Below are 22,753 nucleotides of genomic sequence, written 5' to 3' on the forward strand. Positions count from 1 at the left end.
TTCTCTGAGTTTGTAGCACTGTGGAGGTGGTGGATTGAACCTTGACTGCCTGAGCAATTTCATGTCATAACTTTTTTTCAAACTCCCATAGAGCATTTCCCCTTTCTTTCATAGATTTTTGACCTCATTCAATTGTTATTAAAACTGATCAGCTTGTGTGCCATTTATACATGAAAACATCATCTCTGAAGCAAACTCACACATGTGTTGTGGCACTTCCTGCCCTTTCATACTCAGGCATTATTAGGGAGTGTAAAACGTGGTCATGGGCTCCAATTATTTTCTACAAACATACTGTATGACATTTCTTAATAAGAAACTAAGGGATTTTTAAAGTGTTTTGGCAGATTTAGCTCAGTATCAATTCAGCTGCAATTCATTATCAGTACCAATTCACAATTCAGAGTCCCTTCAGTAGACTTCAGTATATATCAGTTGGGAATATTTATTAACATAATCTTGCAAAGCAAAATAAATCATGTAATCAAGACAGAGACTGATGGCATTTCTAAATCACTTGTTTCTAATCTTTGTTCTTAAGCTGATAACTCTATTGCAGAAAATACAGACACTGTGCGCATACAGTACCATTTAATGGCAAGAATATTCAGTATTATAACAGTCCAGTATTATAAATGCTGCTTGTTTCTAACATATTAAAATCTCCATTACAGAATGTTTATTTTGAGAATCCAGTGTTTATCCTCACTTAACTAATTGCTAATAACTGCTAACAAAAAACATAAAATGTACACTTTCTAAAATTGTTTTACAGATGCAGTTTTAAAGTTTGATACTTTGTTTTGGAATTCCTATATGTTCAGTAAAAAATCTGTTGTTTGAACTGAATGTCTATTCATCAATAATCATCTAGTTCAATACAGGGTCACCATGAGGAGAAGCCTGAGAGACATGGGGGCAGAGTCAGGACTCTATCATAGACCAAGTACACACAGGGAGAGAAATTCAGAGGCAACAATTAACCCAGACAGCATATCCTTGGACTGTGGGAAGAAACCGTAGCACTCAATGTAAAGAAAACCCACAAGTTTTTTGGGGGCCACAAGTAAAATCAAACTTGGCACCCAAGAGCCATTCCACCATTTGCAGTAGCTAAAGTAACACTAATATTAAATGGAAATAAAAACTATTGATAACTAAAATTCTGGGGGAGGGTACTAGAAATCTTTGTTTTTTTTCATATTTGACAGATTGCATAACATAGCAGTCTACTGTTGATCAGTTCCTCTAGGCTAACAGAGTTAGTTTGGAATATAAACCTGTTCTGAATGCAAAACTCTCTGGAGCTTACACATCCATTTTAAACCATGGATCACGTGAGCATAAAGCACATTCATTATGGTGTATTATTAACAGTGCTAACAAGCCCTACAATCTATACATCTTCATTGTATCTATTTTGGTTTTGTCAATTGGCATTGGAATCACATTGTCTTTGTTATTTGTAAGGTCCTTACTGGACAGTGATACATACCAAAAGGGCAAAGGCATTGGTATTTATTGAGAAGGTCAATACAGGACCCTCCATTAAGACAAGGTCTAGACCAGCAGTCATCCACATTTTCAGAGCACGTCCTTCCTGAAACAGAAAACATTGAAGCACTGACTGAAATCATATTCGTCATGTATTTCATCTTTAATACAGGCAAAGTCAGATTTAAATTGATTTAATCAGCATAAAGCATCAAAGCACTATTTTTTGGCTAAGGTTGTATTGACTTTCCAAGTTTGAGAATACGTATTAAATTAGTTTCAGCTGCAAGTCTTTTTATTTCAATTAAGGGTACATTCAAAATTTACAGACACTGACAAAAGCCATTATCTAGTAGAAGTCAAACAAAGATTGTTGTCTCTTCAATCTATATCAAAGCTAACAGTTGCATGGTACTGGCTGAACAGTATGGAAATTCAGCTCCTTTTAATTCCTAATTTGGATGATAAGAGAGTAACAGAAAACAGCAGGTTTTTCTTGACAACTGTCCATGAATGTTGCCTGAAGCCTGCTATTACTATCAAATTGCTTCATTTGACAAAAACACCATTATGTGCTATTCTACTTCACTTTATTCATCAAACTCAGAATAAAATAAAAATATTGCACTTAACCCTGTTGGAACTAGATGTAAACAAAAAATTACAATTATTAGAGAGAATATTTTCAGGGAAATCGTAACTAAATTAGTGTTATACTTATTTGTGTATTTGTTATTTTGTGAACAATTTCATGTTTATTTTTTCTCACTCAGATTTTAGTTGTTCTTAGTCTATAGTCTATTGTTTGGATCATTGGACAGAAACCATACATATGAAGAAAGGAGAGCTCTGTCTGTGAAGATTTCTCCTTTTAACTACAGAAGTCACTAATAAGGGGGTTTGGGTATTTCATTCCCTTGTGAATTTTACAGACTGTAATACATACATAAAACATGTAATTTTGGTTAATCTCCTGCTGTTTAAAAGACTACAGTATATGGGTAAAATGCCTCATGAGGTTTATATATTACACTCAAATATTAATATATATAAATATAAGTAGGTAGCTGCGTCAGCATGAGCAGGCTGCAAAAGAACAGGTAATGGCTTTATTCCCTGCTGAAAAGAGAAGAAAGGAAACACAACGTTTCGGCCGTGGAGCCTTCTTCAGGTGTGGAGCATGTCCTTCCTGAAACGGAAAACACTGCATAAAGCATCAAAGCATAAAGCATCAAAGCATTATTTTTTGGCTAAGGTTTTATTGACTTTCCAAGTTTGAGCATCCATATTAAATTAGTTTCACCTGCAAGTCTTTTTGTTTTAATTAAGGGTACATTCAAAATTTACAGACACTGACAAAAGCCATTATCTCAGTAGAAGTTTTCAGTTTCTTCACACCTGAAAAGGCTCCACGGCTGAAATGTTGTGTTTCCTTTCTTTTCTTTTCAGCATGGAATAAACTTGTTACCTGTCCCTATATAAATATAATATAAAGAGACAGCTACCTTCACATTTATGATTTTCTCTTTTGCAGCCTCTCAGAAAAAAAAGTGTCTTTAACACATATAATAGAAGCACTTCTTCAGCAAAATGGTCTGAAGCAAACATGAGCTGTACCTAGCAAAGATGTGGTTACAGTCATAAGGGTCACATTCACAAAAAAGGTCAGGCCTGTACACATACCTGTCTGAAAAGATTTGGATTAATTAAAGTGTCCATAATTCATACTGTATGTTAGCAGCTCAAAATATTTAAAGAAGACAGGACCAAATAAATCCAAATAGTGTCTTCTTTATAAGCCACAATTTCTTTAGAGCAGTGACCCATTTGTGGCAATAACTCATAAAAAATTCTGGGATTTTTTGCGATTTATAAAATATTGTATGATTTTAAAATGTTAAATAATTAATGTTCTGTATGTATTAAGAATGTGTGGAAATGAAATTGTTCCTAAAACTTGATAAAATATTTTAATAATTAGTCTAAAACCATTAAATCAGTGTTTCACTGCGTAAACCTGTAGATTAACTGAACCGTTTAGTATTTAAAAGAACAAAATACATACTTCTAGATTGCAAAGGTATGGCAATCTGTATAACTGTATAAGGCTGTATAACTAGTCACTTTATTCAGTTAATATATCTGCTCACACGGGGATGTGTGCACATAGCACTTACTATATTTGCTTATCTTCTGCTTTACTTGGATGAGTCAGAGTCACATTGGAGACGCCAGTGCTCAGTACAGCTTACTATGAAGGTACAGTACTGTCTTGAAGTGCAAGTAGCATGCTCTACTCCAGATGTGTTGTGTTTCAGATTTGCAAATGTCAATACTTAATACTTTAAGCGCTTTGAGAAGCCACCTTTAAAGGCGCTATATAAAATAAAGTTTGTTATATTATTATTATAATACACAATATGACCAGGAGTCTTTGAATAGCAGCAGCAAACAGCTGAATGACCACAAATACTGTAGGTGAGAGATGTTCTTGTTAGCTACAGCATCTTTGGTTCGACGTGTAAAAGCAACATCTGGGACCTCCTGTGTATCTGCGACCCTGCAGTGTGGTCAATGAGAAGTGCATCACTCTTTCTACCACTTCTGTCTTTCCTGTGTGGCACTATGGAGCTTGCAGTATGAAAAATCACAATTAAATGTTGATTGATATTTCATGGGATAATGCATATTTCATTGCAGTCTTGTTGGTACTGTATAAGAGTCATAGCAGGGGTTCCAATTCATTAAAGACAATTCCAATTAGACAAGTATAAAATAATCATTTTCACAATTCCAAATCTGTAAAAAAGTACATAAGGATGAAAAGAACAAACTAACAAATGTAGCTAAGGACCTGAATGTGAAGGATACCAGACAGAAAGACTTCTGGTGTGTTCACTGCAGAGACTGCTCCAACCTAGAGCGTAATTCTAATGCCACAATAGTATGGCACTGGCTTTTCTTTGAAATTGAAAATAATATGCATGTCAATTCCTATTGTGACTATCTTCATGACAGAGCACTTCCTGCATTGATGGAATTTTATGGTGCTGTTTCTTACCATTATCATCATGACAATGCACCTCTGCAAACTGCAGAAGTTGTAAATCAATGGATATGTGACAATAACATGCTTAATGTTCCTTAGCCAGCTCACAGCCCCGATCTCAAACCCATTAAATCTCTGTGAGAAGTGTTAAAATTCTGACTAGGGGATAGACATGAATGACCTCAAAATCTACTATTTCTACAATTGGCAATATGCTATAAACGGCATGCAATCTCACCTGATACTTAAAAAGAAATAGACAGATGTGGAGGATTTGCCTGTTTTACATTTCACAGCTACAGTAAATAATTGATGGGCCTATCCTTTTTTCTACAGAAAAGGGGGTCTTAAGCATGTTAATCTGTTTATAAAATTCAATCCGTTGAACACAGTCATACTTTATAATGGAAGTGGTATCGGTTACCTTCGAACCCTACAGCACAATGACATAAGAAGTCACCAACTAGATCCACACAGCTGGCTCCATTTTTACATGGGGAACTGTTGCACTCATTGATTTCCATTTCACAGAACTGCCCTTCATATCCAAGCATGCAGCGGCATGTATAACTGTACTGCTGGACCACACAGGTGCTGAGATTTGAACACTGACTTCCCAAGCAGTAATCAATACTGGATTCACAGAATGGTCCAGTAAATCCACGAGGACACACACACCTGGCAGAACAGTTACAGATAAAAAAAAAGATTATTTTCAGGAAAATTCAACTTTGACACATTCAATTTTTTGAAAACTGTTATTATGTTTAAAAGTTTTGACAGATTAAGGTTTCGGTTTATAAGAAAGAAGAAAGCTGAACTGATCATGTCTTTTTAAAAATCCATTAAGAATGCAGACAAACATAACATATAAAAAAATACATACATACTTATATACTGAATATACAGTACAACCAATAGTATTTGAAATATTTATTTTGAAGACAGATGCTGTTAAAGGAGAAAAATGATAATCATTTATCACCTGTACTAGCCAATAGTTCTTTATCTAAATTGTTTCTGTAGCGGTTGCACACTACAGGATAAAAAAGTACTTTACCTGTATACTCTATCTGGGTGAATTAAAAGAAGGACAGGTTTTGCTCTAACAAACTGAATGGTTGGAACACAGAGGCCTTAGAAGCCCCATATAAAGGAGAAGCTCTATTATATATCTATATTTAACATTTTATATGACAGAAAGGTTCTTGCCCATGATTTTAAAGATGACTTCTACTGCATCTACCAAAATATTTCAGGAAGCAGCTGCAGACGTTCAGTGTGTATTAAAATACATGCAAATTAATTACAGTACTTAATAAAAAAAAAAAATGACATTCAAAAATAAAAAATACAATGTATTGTATTCCTTTCATTAACTGGATCCTGTTGGTTTTTCTTGCCATTTAATAAAATAATTTCCTTTCGTTTGTATTTACTGTAATTTTTTAAAATGTTGACATTCTCTACTGATTCCATATCGATCTTGTCTGATTTTATTCCTCTTGTCTCAATAGTTCAAGTCTGTTTTCCTGTAATTGTAAATATTTGATTCAGGCTCAGCCTATACGGTTTCAAGGTCTACTTTATAGTGTTTTTCTATTCTACGTTTTAAATGAATTCCATTTCAGTTTCCAATTGTGAACCAGTTGTCCTTGTTTCACTAATGAATTTATTGTAGTCTCCTACATTGACTTCTTAAGATTAATATTCTTTAATCAAATCTCCTCTCAATCTCTTTTGATTTAGCACCTTTACCCTGTTGGTACTGTATATGACAATCTGCTGTCACCAGAATCTGCTACAATGAGGAATCATTTTTGTTTTATTCCTCTTCTGGTGTGGTGACCAAACCTGAACTAATATTCTAAATTGGGTTTTACAAATATATTTGATAGTCTGACCCAAATGATCCCTGGATTTAAATTCCAGACTCTTTGCTATATACTGTACTGAAGAATTCTTTTTTTTTGCTTTTTTGTTGCATATTGTCTTGATAAAGACACAGAAGAATCTACAGAACCGTTTGATGTGTACTGTACCTTCCTGCAGCTCCAAACCCACAGGCAATATGGACAGAATACTCTCCTACTTTATGTGTGGATCATTTCTGCACAAACCACTTTTCCTAAATCTATTTGTAATCCTCTTGCCACTGTTTCTATGCCACTTCAGTTATTCCACCCCAATTCTGCATTTCTGTATTCCCCATTACAATATGTCACATTATGGACAGAAAATTGAAATCTCCAGGTACGTGCTGTAATGTCATGTCTGGTACATCCCTTCTTAATCTCATCAAACAGTAAGCTACTTGCACCCTTTTTTTCTGTAGCCCAAATTTAGTGTTAAGCTCTTTGAATTTCCATTTTCATTTACCCTGGGATTTCCTGATTTCACTACAGATTTTATAAGATGCAGCATATATAAATTATATATTCAGCTTATACAAGATTTTATAAGGATTTTAGACTGAGTAATAAATATATGGTATTTTGTTCTGCCTCAGTAGATCCACACTTACAATCTTGTCATTCAGCAGAAGTGGATTTTCTGCTAGATTTTTTAGTGAATACTGACATGCTGAATAAACTCCATTTTGGAGGATTGCACAGTTGTGGAAAGAGAAAGCTGCACCTGTAGCCATTGATGGCATCCTCACAGGTAGCTCCATTCTGACACCAGTGCTCTTCACATTCGTCTATGTTTTCCAAACAATTATGTCCAGTCCACCCAGATGGGCAGACACAGGTGTAGCTCTCAGCGTCCTTCAGGAAACAGCGGCCCCCATTTGCACATGCCTGCTGGAATGAATAAAAAAAGCAATTAACTTTATAAAGTGCAGGGCTGAACATTGAACTTATTTTTTAATTAAGAAAAACAATAAATCTAATATACTGAAATTGTTCTTTGGCAGCTGTTTTAAATTTGGGATTGTCATTTTATCCCACCTCTGTTGGATATGGAAAATGTGAAACATCTTGGTTTTACTACTGAGATTCTTGGACTCACAAAACAAGGATGAGATCCAAGCATGCTTGCCTCCATAGATGGTTTCCTTATCATGCCATCCCACAATGCGCACTGGAGTGTCAGCATTGATCAGAGGTGTAAGACAGCTAGCAAAACATCAGGCTCACAGGTCACAAGAGGCCACATTGGTGGGTGTGGTGAGCTACTGTAAGAGCACTAAGCTGACAAAAGCCTGGACAATGCTCAGCTCCTTAAACAGTAGCACCTTGAGAAAATCGGTTCACAGTTACCCAGTAACAGCCTAATCTTAAAAAAGGGCAGCTCTTTCTGTGAAGTGAACGAGCATGTTTACTGCTTGAGACACTTGAGAGCCTTTTCTTGTGCCACTTTCTTGATTCTAGAACAGAGCTCTTTCTCAAAACCCTTATAAAAAACATTATGGTTGGTATACAAAACCTCAGCAAAAATGAGTCAACACTGATGCTTTTCTATAGCATTTTTACCTACTGTATTGGACTAGGCAGCAGTGATCTCTAGCAGAGTCTCTGGGTCTCTTAAATTTGGTTTGCTCAAGATTTCCAACATTTGAAGAATCATTTACACTTTGTACTTACTTTTACAGTACAAAGTCATTTTTTATTTATGCTAGTATAGAGATTCAACTACAGTTTGTCCTCATAGAATGCATCTGCATGAGAACCACAAAATAAAAATGCAAGCAAAATATATGAATTATCTATGGTATTTGTTTCCTATGTGAAGCAATACAGCATTTTAAAACATTGTAAAAATGCAGAAATGTAAGATGTATTCTCATTTGAAATTCTATTACTGCAAAAATAGTACAATTCTATCCCATTTCCACATTATAGTTCAGATGTTTTAATTATTACAAATTGCATTAGCAATGTGCAACTAATATTATTTGTTATAGCTGGTACCTATAGTATAAGGAAACATGTTCCTTTTATTACCAAACTGATGTTAAAAATGTTGCACACTTAATACTCCAGGATGATTAAAGCTATTAAACATTTGCAACCTAATATAGTTCTCCCTTAAGGCACGCAGCAAAATGGGTTTTTGCTCAGTGCTTTGAAATTTTATGACAGTTTAAGGCATGAACCACATTGCAAATGCTTCAGTGAAGCATTTATCAGCTCAGGGTAAACAGTGCCAGGGGACCTGCACAGCAACGCAGAGAGAGGAAATGATAACATCTTAAACCAGATGTTTCCAAGGTGGTACTGTAGCACTCTTGGGATAACTTGCTAATGTTAGTTATTTACATACCTCAGCAATGTTGCAGGCACCAGTCCGCAATTTACATGTTAATAATTGTAAGTTAAGGTACGTACATTAGTTTTTGCTTTTTTCAGTTTACTCGCTATTTTTCTGAATCCCATTTGTCTACCTTTATGTGCCCAGGACATGGTAGGAGGCACACATACTGAAGTCCAATCGGCAGATCTACACACAAGTAGTCAAGAGGGCAGCTGGTGTTCAGAAAATCACAGGCATTTATATCCACCTCACAGTTGTGTCCTGAAAAACCTGCAGGGAAAAAAGGGAGCAAAGGTTTTTCATAATTAAGTGCCACAGGAAGAATCAATTTAGACATTATTGTCAGTGCTGTCAAGTTCCTTGCACTAAAATTATATATGTTTTAAATAATAAATATGCATAGTAAAAACAGAAAGACAGGTACTTGTGCAGATTTAAGTCTGGATATACAAAATCAATTAAACAATCAAATGATTAATATAGAATTTCTCAGATAGGTGTTTATGTAAATCTTCTATATAGTAATGAACACACATTTAAAGCAAATCATTTCTCTAGGGCTGAGCAAGGCAAAAACATTGAGATAGTTTTCATTATAGAGTATTGAAGAAACTGTAAGAGACCTTCTTTATCTCCTGTGGTTAAGTTAAGATACCCATATCCATAATTTCATTACAAGAAAATTACAAAGCGAACATATGGAGTCAGTGAAGTATGTTTTTGAATTTAATTTTTGTTTAAGATTCAAAATTAAATCTCTGGAAGTGGGTACCGTACAATTTGAATGTGCAATATAACAATAAGCTCACAAAATCTATATACTGTATCAGCAAATAAAATATACTGTATCAGCAAATGTTTCTAAAGACATTGTATGATGTAGTTGCAGAAGTAAAAAAGGTATATCTCAAAGAATTAATCAGAAATATAAAAACACATATTATCTTTTAAGTGTAGCATTGAAATATTTTGTACATTTGTATATTGTACAGTATATCCTGCACAAATATTACAGTAAGGCAAGAGTTTGTTAATTATCTGGTGCAGAGCTGCATAAGCATGATGGCTACAAAGGAAAATGTAGAGGTTAATTTCACAATGAAAAATAAAAATAAAAAACATCTCTGTAGTTGAGCCAGTTCTTTTAAATCCTCACATAAGAAGTAGGCTCAGCATCTGAAATTAGTTTTTTCTTTCTACTTTTCAATGTTTTCTATTTCTTTCATTGGACAACTAGAATAGAAGCTAAAGATTATTTTAAAATATGTTGCTAAATTGCATGTTTTATTTAGTACCCCTGCAGTGTTTTAAAACTAAAAAACTATACTTAGAATGCTTGGCTGAAGTGCTGACTAATAAAAGTTAATGGACCATAACTTATTTTTCACAGAAGTAATTTTGATGCTTGTAATGACAGTGCTAAGCTGACGTCTTGTTATGGAAAGCTGGATCTCATTTGCCAGACTTGCTATATAAATGGGAATCTAAGTAGGTTTAATTGACCAGTGGTAAAGTAAACAGCACAGTTTGAATTATACTGCTTTAATAAAGATCATGCTGAAATACGTGTTATACTTTCCTTTGGCCTCTTCCTTCTATAGCATATACCTCAAGAGGGATTTGTGATCTGAAAATCACACTGGGAAATCAAGATGTTTAGGAAGAGCTGTGACTGTATAAACAAGAAGTCAGTCAGCTATTACCCAAGCAACAGGTGTGGGCTGGGTAAAAGGGAGGATAGGAGATAGAGTAAGTTCATGTTAAAAGGAAATAGTTAGTGTATAACATTGACCCTTGGATGTTGGCTCAATCAACAAAAGTGCCTGCTCAGAGCACAGGTCTAAGCCTGAGCCAACAGCCCTGGCCCTGGCCATTCCCCATGTGGCAGGGCACAATGGTAGTGAGCTGCTGAGGTGAGTCAACTGGGTCCAAATGGCTCCCAACACAAAAGAGCCTAGAGGAGTGAAAGGTGTGTTGCTTCCAATCGACACTAATTGTGCTGTCAGGCTGCAAGGTATGTCAGAAAAGCGTGTTTATGTGTCTCCCTCTCAGCCAGGTACAAGGAAGAACAAGGCTGATTGCTAACAGCAATGTCTTTAAACAACAGAAGATTCCAAATTGACTAAAAACGTAATAAAAACATTTGTTCATTCGAAAATATTAAAAATTGTTTTTCCTCTAAAGAAACAACATTACAAAATCAAACATATAGTACGGCGCATCTCTGCAGTTAATCTTTGAAGTCAAACAGACAAACTACATATTGATATTTCTACTATACACTAGCCTAGATCGACAGCATATTAAAATTGCAAAGGTGTCATTGGAATAATGAAAATGTCCAGATCTCATTAATATCACTTCACCAAATAAGAATTCCAGATTAATGACAGGTTTTAACAGGTTTCTACAGAAAAGCTCCATTAGACTATAAATCCAAAATACACCTCAGACAACTTAACCAACCACTTTCTTCATTGCCTCATAAAAATTCATACTGAACAATGGCAAAAAGGGCCCAGGATGGCTTCCCACGCTGCAACATTTCCTGCCTGCTTCCCTGGCATTTTGCAAAACTGCACAGCCAAAGGATTGCCAGCAGTCGTCTGCCAACCAGTTTAGGATGACATGAATAAATAAAAATTTAAACTAGGCAAATGAAGGAGAATCAACAATTGCCTAATGAAAGGGAAATATTAAACAACACTGATGCACATTCTGCTAATGCCGAGCTCTGGCAATGGACTGCATGGGATTGCTTTGCTGTCAATCAAAAGGGCATTTTTTTCTGTTTGGCTGCATTGTGTATCAAGATATTAGGGACAATATAAATTAGTTTGAGAAAAGAGGGAATTCACTTACCCATGGGGCATGTGCACTTATAGTGTCCAACAAAGTCACTGCAAGATCCCTCGTGTCTGCACGGGTTGGAAATGCATTCATTTATTTCTGTCTCACAGTGCTCTCCTAGAAAACATAATGAAAAATGGGCATGTTGTCTGAGATGTGACATCCAATTCCCACCTTTCATAGCATGCAATTTAATTTTAAAGACATTCAGACATTGCTCTGTGTTAAACCTGAAGTTTGAGTATGAACATATATCCCAGCTGAATTATTTCATTGAGGATCAATGAGGTAGTGCAAAACAACATAAACTTTAAGAATATCATCCACAAGAATGGCAAAGTAGGGCATTAATTTGCCCCATGCTCTATGGTATACGAGTGTTCAGTGTTATCAATCAGTTCACTGTGTTATCAGTCCTAATATTTTATGCTTCTGTATAATATCACCATAATCTTTACTTAAAGAAATAACTTAAAAGTTGTTAACTGTATCGCTGGCCTAGTTTATGTAGCACGCACATTTTTTTTTAGTTTTTTTGTCTTCAATGTGACTAAAACCAGTCTTAATAAAGACTGATGCCTAAAACCTGAAACCTGACTGACGGTTTCCAGGGCCTGCTGTCAAAATCTGCAAAGGAATCTTCTTACAGAGTTACTGTGAAGGTCATTTAACTAAAGACATCAACACCTAAAGGGTGATAAAATCCAACCTGACACATTTCAGTATTTGCCAGAGCTGCCCTGGTGTACAATTTAAATACTTCAATTGCTCCTATCAAAACAACTCATTAGCTACCATATAATTAATTATATACTTATGTAATATTAATTTTTATTAATTACCTTCACAAAATTCTGTTTCACTTCATACATATTGCTGACTGCTGCTGGAAGAGGTGTTAATGGAGCCAGTAGAGGGCGCTCACCCTGCGGTCTGTGTGGGTCCTAATGCCCCAGTATAGTGACAGGGACACTAGCTGGTATATGGTGAGTGTACTGGCGCACTCTGGCTGCCATCACATCACTCAGGTGGAGGGGAGTCCCCCTTTCCAGTACCTGAATTAATCCAGTGTTTTATAGGTCAAATTCTTTCTAAAAACATCTCACTTCAATGTCATCATCTTCACCTCATAATGTTATACTCATGGATGCATATGTAGTGCTTAATTCATAAAGTCTACAGTAAAATTAAGGTAACAGCAGTCATTGCTCAAAAAAAATAAAATACTAATGCTACAAACCCAAAAGAACAAAAGTGCCTTTAGTGATTGTGATAGTATGCACATAGGTGCATACTACGTTTATACTGTATATCTAGTTTATATTGGCCTCATAATCCAGCGCTAAGATTAAAAATTATCTAAGTAGAATGTGAATGCTAACCCTAGCACTACCTGGGGTGTCAACTGAGCTTATGCATAACCTATGTATATCTGAACCTCTCTGGGCATTGGTTTTAGACATGTTCCCCAAAACAAAAAGTATGAGTTGGAAACAATCAAGACCATTAATAAAAGCTCTTGCAAGTGAACAAGATTCAATAATGCTTAGTTACAACTCTTGATCTGACTGAGTCAGTTTTGGGATACAATTACCACATGGAGCACCGCGCAATCTAGGCCCCAGAGTTTCTGAAAAACAAATTTTCAGATAGAAGTAAAAAATCACTCGTCCTAAACTTGACTTGGGCCTCATAATCCAGGGATGATCTTAAACATTGTCTAGGTATTGTGTGAATGCTAACCCTAGCCCTACCTGGGGTGTCAAAAGACCATTTCCCTGATCTATATCTAAACCTCTCTTGGTATTGGTTTTTGACATGTTCCCCAAAAGCATTCATTGCTTAAAAAAAAAAGTACTAATGCTACAAACCCAAAAGAACAAAGTGCCTTTGGTGATATGGATAGTAACTTTATACATATCATTTCATACTAAAATGTACTAAAGATACAGTATACTGTACACCTGATGAGGTTTTAATGAATATGACTTAAATGTTCTTGTAATTCATTAATCTCTGTGATTTATTCCTGTCCTTTCGTTCCGTAGTAAACACCAATTCCACATGCAATCATACAGTATAAAAAAGTTTAAACTGATTATCACTCATCTGCAGAATGTTGTTAAAGGAAATAGCAGTGATACCATACAATCTCTTTATCATGCTGAATGCTATGAATAGGAGTTGCAGCACAATCCCAAATACTTCTTCTTCCACAAATTGCTTTATATTTAAAAACATCATTGCTCCAGTTTGTTCCTGTTATTAAACCACAATGAAAATGGAGTCTTTCTAGTACCACTGGTAAAATGCTATTTCTGTATTGATTCTAATCTAAATACTGAATGGAAAGTAAATGGAATATGGGTTTGCCATAAAATTAAACATTCTCTACTGTATTTTGACTCTATTACACTTGATTGTTTGAAAAATATTATTAATGATTGCAACAGTTCAACAAATATTCCTACATGATGTAATTTTAATTTTTAAACCTACCTTTAAAAGGCAGAATTAGCTAGACTTATTATGCTTTTTTGTTTTCAGTTATACAGTATGTATAAACTTTGAAATAATCTCTGCAAATGATTACCTGTAAATACAGGTAATACAGCTGTAATAACTAAGTGAATGTCTTGATCATACTTTATATATAATACTGTGGATAGGGTAATGTATATTTTTAAAATATATATTCAAGTTTCAATGAGCATGTGTTGTTTGTCGAAATAAGCATTTCTCATTGTGGTCTTGAGCACTTATTTGAATGCATTTCTAACTATATTATAAGAAATCACCACAGTTCATCAATACAGAGAAAGCTGATAAAGAAGCCCTGTTTTTCCCATGGTTGTGTAAGCTCTGTCCAGATGTTTGTATACTTAACCTCTTTTACAATAAATTGACTATTTCTCCACATTTTGAGAAAGTATTCAAAACATTTTCAGCAATCATTTTGTTGGTCATTACTTTTACCTTTTGGTAATACATGGACTATGTCTAATTTTATGTCTAATAGTTGTTGCAATACCAAAAGGCACGGACATATTAACAGAAAAAATAGGGTGTATTAGTATTATATACTGTATTGCCCATTCTGGGGTTGCTCTATGAAGCATAGCGTAGAGCCAAGTCTTCTAAGCAATAAGCCACAAGATAACAGTAGTTAGGTAGGTAAATCAGTCATTATAAATACAAAACTAATTAAATAATATATTAATAGTTACTCATTATTACATTGCATGTTATCAACACACTGAATGTTGAGATTGCAATATAAGCATCAGTCTTAAATCTATTGTAAAATAAATTTCTTTAGAGACTTCATATAATTAATGAAATGTTACTTCAGTACTCTATAATAAAGTTTTGAAAAGTTGAAAATTATTTCTAATGGTACCAAAGAAAATATTTTAGCTTGTTATTGAATTGGATTATAATGGTACCTTTTCATTTTGTTTGATTACAGCAAAACGATTGCAGTTTGAAACCCTCTCTTGCAGTCCAGCTGGATAAGATCACAGTATGCAGACCACTGCAACATTCATAAGTAATGGTGATGCACAGAACATCTAAAATGTTATAGAGTCAGCTCATTTACTGTGTCTCTAGTTCATGAGATGTGTAGCTGTGACCAGATTTCATTTCATGGAGATTTTCTCAAACTTGTCTTCTTCTTGCAGTATGCCTATAGTTAATCTGTTTTCTTTTGCTTAAGCAGATTTTACAAACTGTTCTATTCATCTCAGTCCCATTTCAGAAAAAAGTGATTTTGTGTGATTAGGATTTTGCTGCCTGCATTGGCAGGGGTACAGATGAATGAAATCAGCCTTTTTAGGTTTTTCTTTTGACATACGTAACCACTGAAGGTGTCGCAGAGGGATAAAGCAAATGTATCCCACAATTCCTAAAGTATTGGTGAGTTATTTTTAGTCTTCAGACGTTCAGACAGAGATGCATATAATGCAAATACATATAGAAAAAGGGACAGATAAACAACGTCAAATTCAATTGCATTATTTCTAAATTTCTGATCAATGCAAGCAATTCATGTCCACAAAAAAAATCATTGATATCAGTCACTCAGTCATCTGTCTAGGAAGAAAGGAACAATTAAAAGGTTTATTCCATGCTGAAAAAAAGAAGAAAGAAAACACAACGTTTCGGCCATGAAGCCTTCTTCAGGTGTGAGCTGAAGAAGGCTCCATGGCTGAAATGTGTTTTCTTTCTTCTTTTTTTTCAGCATGGAATAAACCTATTACTTGTTCCTTTGCAGCCTACACATGCTGACACAGCTACCCACCTGAACTACCTAGGAAGAATCTATGCAGCTTTTGTGTTATAACATGCTGCCCATCAAAATGGCGAGTGCAGCCCAGAAGGCATTCCAGACCCAACAGCAAAGGCATCACTGTCCAGGGGGAATGACAGGCACATGCAGGTATGGACTGTGCTTCACTGGGGACAAGTACAGGCAGGAGAAGCAGAGACAGGGCAGGACTGGCAGGTCTGCACCTCGAGCTGGGCAGGACAGGGAGCATGTAATCGGGACTGTCCACTGGGAGTCACGCCAGGAACCCGGCTGAGCGAGGCTCCTCCAGAGACCAGGCCAAGCACATGCTAACAGGGCAGACTGGGGAGGCATTCTAGGGACAAGGCAGACTGTTGTGCCCACTGAGGTCCGGTGCAGAGTCCCAGGGGCAGGACACGACATGGGACAGGCAGAAAGGCAGGCAGACTGAAGCAGGGTCCAGAGAGCTGGCAAGCTGGAGACAGGGCTGGAGAGGAAGGGGAGGACCTCCGGCAGCTGAGCAGAGCCCCAGAGTGCAGGCCTGAGCTGCCAGGCACCGCGTGGAGACTACGATTCCGGCACAGCAGTAGACGTCACCCCCAGAACATACGCTAAGGGAGGAAGGGCCACTTCCACTGTGGGACAATTCCAGTGTGATGTATAGCTAACATGTATGTATTATCCATTATGGATTTTAGTGCATAATGGATAATAAGAATCCTTAATTTAAGCAAATACGTCAGTTGAGAACACATCTACATTTACAAAATGGTTATGATGCTATGCCATTCTCATACAGAAAACAAAGCAGTGAAAGAAAAAAGGGTAAATACAGTAAAGTACTGTAAATAACAACTGCAAGTGTTAGGCTGAAAATAGTTAACCATCCAAATGAAAGCATTCTCAGATATAAAGGTGGGTAGTTTAAGCTCACTTTGCAGCTTGTAGCAGTAATGGGTAGTGGCAAATTGAAAAAAAAAACTTGCTTCCAAAGACAGTAGTTGATCTTGAAAGGTTCTGTTTGATAAAAGTAGTATGTCTTAAATTTTCTGATAATGAGTGCGATAGGGGGCAAAAGTAGTATAAGCTACAGTTCTCTTGTGTAAGGGCTATATACTGTAAAACAAATGACTGTGCTCTTTAGATGGGCTTCTACATTTAATGGGAAAATCCAGTGTGAAACAAAAATCCAACTTAACCTCCTGTTCCACAAGTAAAGATGCCTTCCATCTGTGTAAGAAAATGATTTAGTATCATTTTGTTCTCGGTGGTTACTAGATTTCTCATATTGACCCAAACAGTATCTCATATTTAATTTTGTGCATTAATTACAAAAAGATATTCAAAGATAATGATTACATGCTTTTTACTGCAAATGACTTAGAATTATAAACCACATATTTTTAACATATTTCTTTACAAATGTAAAATTTGTATGTAATGTAAAACATTTCTAAATGCATCTTTTGTGGAGAAATTTCCTTTCACATTACTTTAGCTAATGTACTAATGACTTAATTTCACACAGCCACATTTACTTCAATAAATTAATTTAATTGTATAACCGACTAGCTCCAGGGACCTCTCTGGGCTGTGTAATTTCCCGTGGCCTTGGTAAGAACTTGTTTAAAAGCATGTGCTACGATTCTCTTGAAAAACATTTTTCCTTCATAAATATAAATATAAACCGGGGAAACTGCTGAATCTAAATTTTGCTTCATTGGCCATTAATATTAATTCTAATATCCATTACTTGCAGCCCAGATTTGGTTGAATTTATGGTAAAATGTATAATGTCTTCTCTTGCAGTAATTCTTAAAGAAACAGAAGGGAATGTATCTCTGACAGACAGCAAACTTTCAACAGTCCCACCGCAGGTGTCCTCATCTTATACTATCAACTTCCTGTGCTGTGAAAGACTCATACATATAGTGCCGCTCCAGTGATGGAAAAATTGTCTTCCACAATGTGATTGCTGTAAGTGACTGATGGAATTAATCACTTCATGACTTCCTGGTCTTTTCATGTTGAAAACATAAGCTGGAAGAAGTCACCTGAGGTCGGCTTAATTTCAGGCCCTGCTAACCTTGCCACAGGGACTGTACTGGAAGCTATGAGAGGTCACAATGTACCCAGAGTATCTTTTTAAAGACATACTGTATTTCAAGAATGTATTGGATTTTTGTGATTGATGTTCATGTCTTTCATGCTTTTTGATGTTTTTTATGCTTACTGTATATTGAAGATAAAAATAAGTGTTCCTGTGCTGAGTAAATATGCATTATCACACCATAATTTGAAGTAAAAAATATGAAATCCTTAAAACTTCAGAGCTATACTTAGGTAAAAGGATTGTTCATTCTGCGTTTCCCTGCTTATAATACTGTATGAAGTTAATTTAAACTAAACAAAACACATGAAAAAGTGGATCATAGATCACATATAAAGCTTAATATGAAAGGAAAAGAGAAGCACAGTAAGTAGATCTAGTAAGGAAGGAGACGTACAGTACTTTGATTAACACATTGGAAAGCATCACATCCATTACAGTATTCATCACCTGCAGAAACACTCAGGACTGGAAATGACACAAGGCAAAAATGATCTCAAAATAAAGAGGCAGCAGCCTACATTTTAACATTTCATAAATAATTAAACATTCAATTGAAGTTTATAACAAAACTTTGGGAGAGATGGTAACAGCCAAGTTTAATCAGCCTCAGCTGTCAGTAATTTGCAATCAATCCTGGTGCCATATCTTAACTTAAACCTTATAAATACAGTTTCAAAACTCTTTCTTCAAACCTGGTCTTATAAGCCTCTTAGTAAGCCCCAGAGGAGTGGTTAATTTCACATAGAGCCTATCCCAACAGCTCATCTGCCTTTCACATTTAATTGTTTTCATAGCCAGATTCTTGCTCTTCATTTTATGGCCAGTCATTCTAAATTGTTAAAACCACTTAAATTCCAAGGTACAATCTAGGTCTCTATTTATGCATACTGTATACAAAATCAAGAGAAGTAGGATTAGCTAAGATATAACATATTCAACCACTAACAACACTAAATATTCTCACATAGAGTCACCTAAAGATGTGGTATTTTAGATCATTAATACAGTAACTAAAACATTACCTGTGTAGCCATGTTGGCAAATACATTTGTATTTTGGTGGTGTCTTTGGCAGACTGACATCAATACATGTTGCTCCCTTGGTGCATCTGTCTGGATATATCAGACATGCATTCTCCACATATTCACAGAACTCTCCTGTCCAGCCTGGAGCACAAAGACACTGTAAAAAATCACATAAAAACATTAAACAGATTTCAGATGTAGAAACTAATGCAGCTTATGTATTATGTAGTCGAGACCTGCTTAGCATTATAAAAGCTAACATCATCCCAAAAAATCCAAACTGAAGGATTACTAACATGGTGAGATGCTTTATGATATACTTTGTAGATTTTAAATGCATTGTGAGGGTGCTCAAAAAGTATTTGAGGGAGACTTTCTTATTGGAACAAATAGCACCTGTGCTAAAAACACCACAAACATACAGTTTCCCCAAAGGGCCTGCCTGACCACATTGCAAGTTAAGAACACAATTATTAATATTTCTATGTCTCGATATAAAGGGACTAGTGCCAGTTTGACACATGCACCATCCACAGGTTTAGACCCCACTGTTCTCTCACTCATCCAAAAATCAGATTAAGGTTATTAGCATCCTAATTAGAACAGGAAAAATGATTTACTAACAAGTTGCCTATAGTACTTTACTTTAGCTGTTCAATATGCATCCCATCTTTATAGAGACTTGATGCAAGACACATGCATTATAACAATGCAAAATAGTGATAAAGGCGTATTCTTTGTAAATCATTTACATGTTGAATAAAATCTTTGGTGTGTTATATACTTCTGATTCATGTCTGCCATAATCAGTTTTGTGAGGCTGATTGATCTTGCAGCATTTAGTCTATTCGAAAAGCTGAGGCTGATGAGGGGGTTTACAACAAATGTATTCAACTCCAAATTCTTCTAGGTGTGTTGGAAAGATTAAGCATTTCTCATGAATACATAGTCAGAAATCCAAGTTATCACCACAGAAAAATCTGGACCGCTCTTGAGAAACATTATCATACAGTATGACTTTGGTGTAACTTAAATTTATGTCAGCACTCCTTAAGTCAATTTCTTTATGTTTACAGTCCCCAACAATATTTTTCAAAACACTTGGTGAGTATAGCGTGGAGCACATCTTAGTTCAATCCTTGGTTCTACTTTGTTGTATCTGTAAGCTACCTTTAGGAGACATTATTAACAATTCCTTTCAAATTATATTTTGTTTTTCACCCAAAAAGAACCTCAAAGCTCTTCACATGAAGGAAGGCACAATCTTCCAGTGCAGCAAGCAACTGGGTGACACCAGGAAAGCATCCATTCCTGTTCCATCACACAGTGGTTCAAGTGAAACCTTGAGAAATTACTTCACCATTTGAATTCAAGCAGAAATGGATGATTGCGCAAGTCCAAATAGGATTTAATGAAGACAACAGGGTTAAAACCCTATTATTTTGAAAAGCACCATTGGATCTTTTATGGCCAAATTGGCAGGACTTCGGCCCACTGTTCCCGGTCACCATAGTGGGGTCTTGTTTGGTAATTCTAAGGAAAAAGGAGAAGACACCAACTTCTTTACGTGACAAATGCAAGTCATGAACAGGTGTTCCTTTGATGTTTCTCATTCATAAATTGACCAGCCCCATCCCCATTGCATCTTATGATTCGATAAGATGGAGGCCACAAGTTAACACTGCTGCTGAATTAGAAAACCTTGCCCTGTCTTTCATTTTTATCTGGATGACACTCAAGTTTGCATGTCTCTCCCAGCACAAGAACGCTTGCGCTTACTGAGTACCAGTGGACATTCAGATAATAAATTGGATGAAATTAAAATCAGATAAAACTAGATTTGGTAAGCTGCGATCCCTTTAATGTTACTTTTCATTTAACCTATTTTACAATCTATTAGGGTGGAAAAACTGGGTGCAAGCATGTCAAGCTTTTCCATCTTTGCACACTATAATCAATTCTAAATGCACAGCAGAGAGGTATCTCATGATAGGGCAGAGCAATGAGATAGTTGTGCAGCTCCCTTTTTCAAAGTAACCAGGGAATGAACAGAAATGTAAAGTAACTAGTCCACTATCCTGCATGTCTTTGTGATAAGAGAGGAGATCAAAGAAGGTTGAGAAAAAAAAGAAGAACATGCAGACTCTACACAGACAAGTGCCTAAGGCCAGAATCAATCCCAGGACCCCAGAGTGAGTTAGCTGTGTTAACCAGTACTACAGTATCTCCTATGGCAACCAATATCAAGAGGCTCTTGATATACAGTAGGGTTAGGGTTTGGCACACACATTAATTTCACTACTAGGATCCCATATTTTGCACTCAGTGATTTCCAGGTAAACTAGATGTAAGGTTACAGGTTTTCTTGGTTCCGACAGCAAAGCATTGTAACCACCCTGTACATTAAATAATTATCTTTTAATGGACAGGAAAACATAAACATGATCTGAGAAAGAACACGCAGTTCATTGTTTCTTCCATGGAAGGTTAAGGTTTATGCTCCTGATATCTCTAGATGTTAATTAAAAGTGGTAATGAAATGGTTCAGTTGTACTGGACAACATCAATATTTTCATTACATTTGACATTTATTAGAAAGAAACCAACAAGGAGCTCTATATGGTCTTGTATTACAGACTAAGGATTACAGCTCATCTTCCAAATGATTAAATATGCATGCTCCTGACAAGCCAGGAAATAATTAGAAACTGGTGACAATATAGCACTGCATATTTTCAGATACTGAAAACAATGTTGTATTCTAAGTGAAACTGCCCAGTAAAAACAATAAAATAATGAGATCATACTCCACTCCATGCACTGTAAATGTATACAAAAATAACATTAGGGTTAAAACAGATGCATTGATATGTGACAGAAAAATATTAAAATAATCAATAACTAAATGCAACTTTGATTTTTTTTTCATTTCATTACAATGCCTTCATTGGTATTTTAAAATATATTTACTAGATTCTAATATCAAATTGTACTTTATTTACTTTCTTTACTTACAAAGAGTTCACACACTTATGTGCACATCATAAATGAATTCTCTCAACTCAGCGGTCTTCAATCTACAGTTAATTTAGGCTAGAATTCCATGTCATGCTTTAGTTTCTTGTGAGCAACTTTTTCATTAAACAGTCTTTGCAAACCATTACGTATGAGGACTTGTTGTCTGCAGAAAGACAATAAATTATTAATTTAACACCAGCAGTAATATATCTGTTAAGTCAAAGGATATATTGGACCTTTTTTCAATGACTGGATTAATAGATTTATACATTCAATATTTTTAGAATATTTAATGATTCTGAGTTCAATATGCAAAATAATACAATTTTAAGGAAAGAATATAGAAATAAGCAGAGCTCCACAGCCAAAATGTTGTGTTTCTTTTTCTTTCAGCAGGGAATAAACCTTTACCTGTTCCTTTGCAGCCTGCGCATGATGACGCTGCTACATGCTTGAACTTCAGTAAATACATTGACAAAAGTCTGGATTTCAGTTTCATGATGCATGTTCAAACTGTATTTGGTTACGTAACTGCAGTAGCTCCTGCAATCCATGTACAGGTATGAATTGGATTCATTACTCTGTTCGCCTCCCCGCTGATGGCTGGTGTGTGGTGAGCGTACTGGGGCTGTGGCTGCCACTGCCCTTGCATCATC

General features: G+C 35.8%; 1 protein-coding gene across 2 annotated transcripts in view; it reads right to left on the reverse strand.

Moving 5' to 3' along the window:
- eys (EGF-like photoreceptor maintenance factor) overlaps positions 1 to 22,753 on the reverse strand; it is a 350,285-nt gene that overhangs the window by 294,779 nt on the left and 32,753 nt on the right. For both annotated transcript variants that reach the window (XM_088610149.1, XM_088610150.1), the window contains exons 7-12: positions 19,077 to 19,236; positions 11,663 to 11,767; positions 8,931 to 9,070; positions 7,181 to 7,347; positions 4,968 to 5,221; positions 1,496 to 1,600 (exon numbers count right to left, since the gene is read on the reverse strand). In XM_088610149.1, coding sequence (XP_088466275.1) covers positions 1,496 to 1,600; positions 4,968 to 5,221; positions 7,181 to 7,347; positions 8,931 to 9,070; positions 11,663 to 11,767; positions 19,077 to 19,236 — 931 coding nt within the window. The remainder of the gene's footprint in view (positions 1 to 1,495; positions 1,601 to 4,967; positions 5,222 to 7,180; positions 7,348 to 8,930; positions 9,071 to 11,662; positions 11,768 to 19,076; positions 19,237 to 22,753) is intronic.

Source organism: Lepisosteus platostomus, chromosome 17 (genome assembly GCF_059453375.1).
Source record: "Lepisosteus platostomus isolate fLepPlt1 chromosome 17, fLepPlt1.hap1, whole genome shotgun sequence".
NCBI classification, from domain to species: Eukaryota; Metazoa; Chordata; class Actinopteri; order Semionotiformes; family Lepisosteidae; genus Lepisosteus; species Lepisosteus platostomus.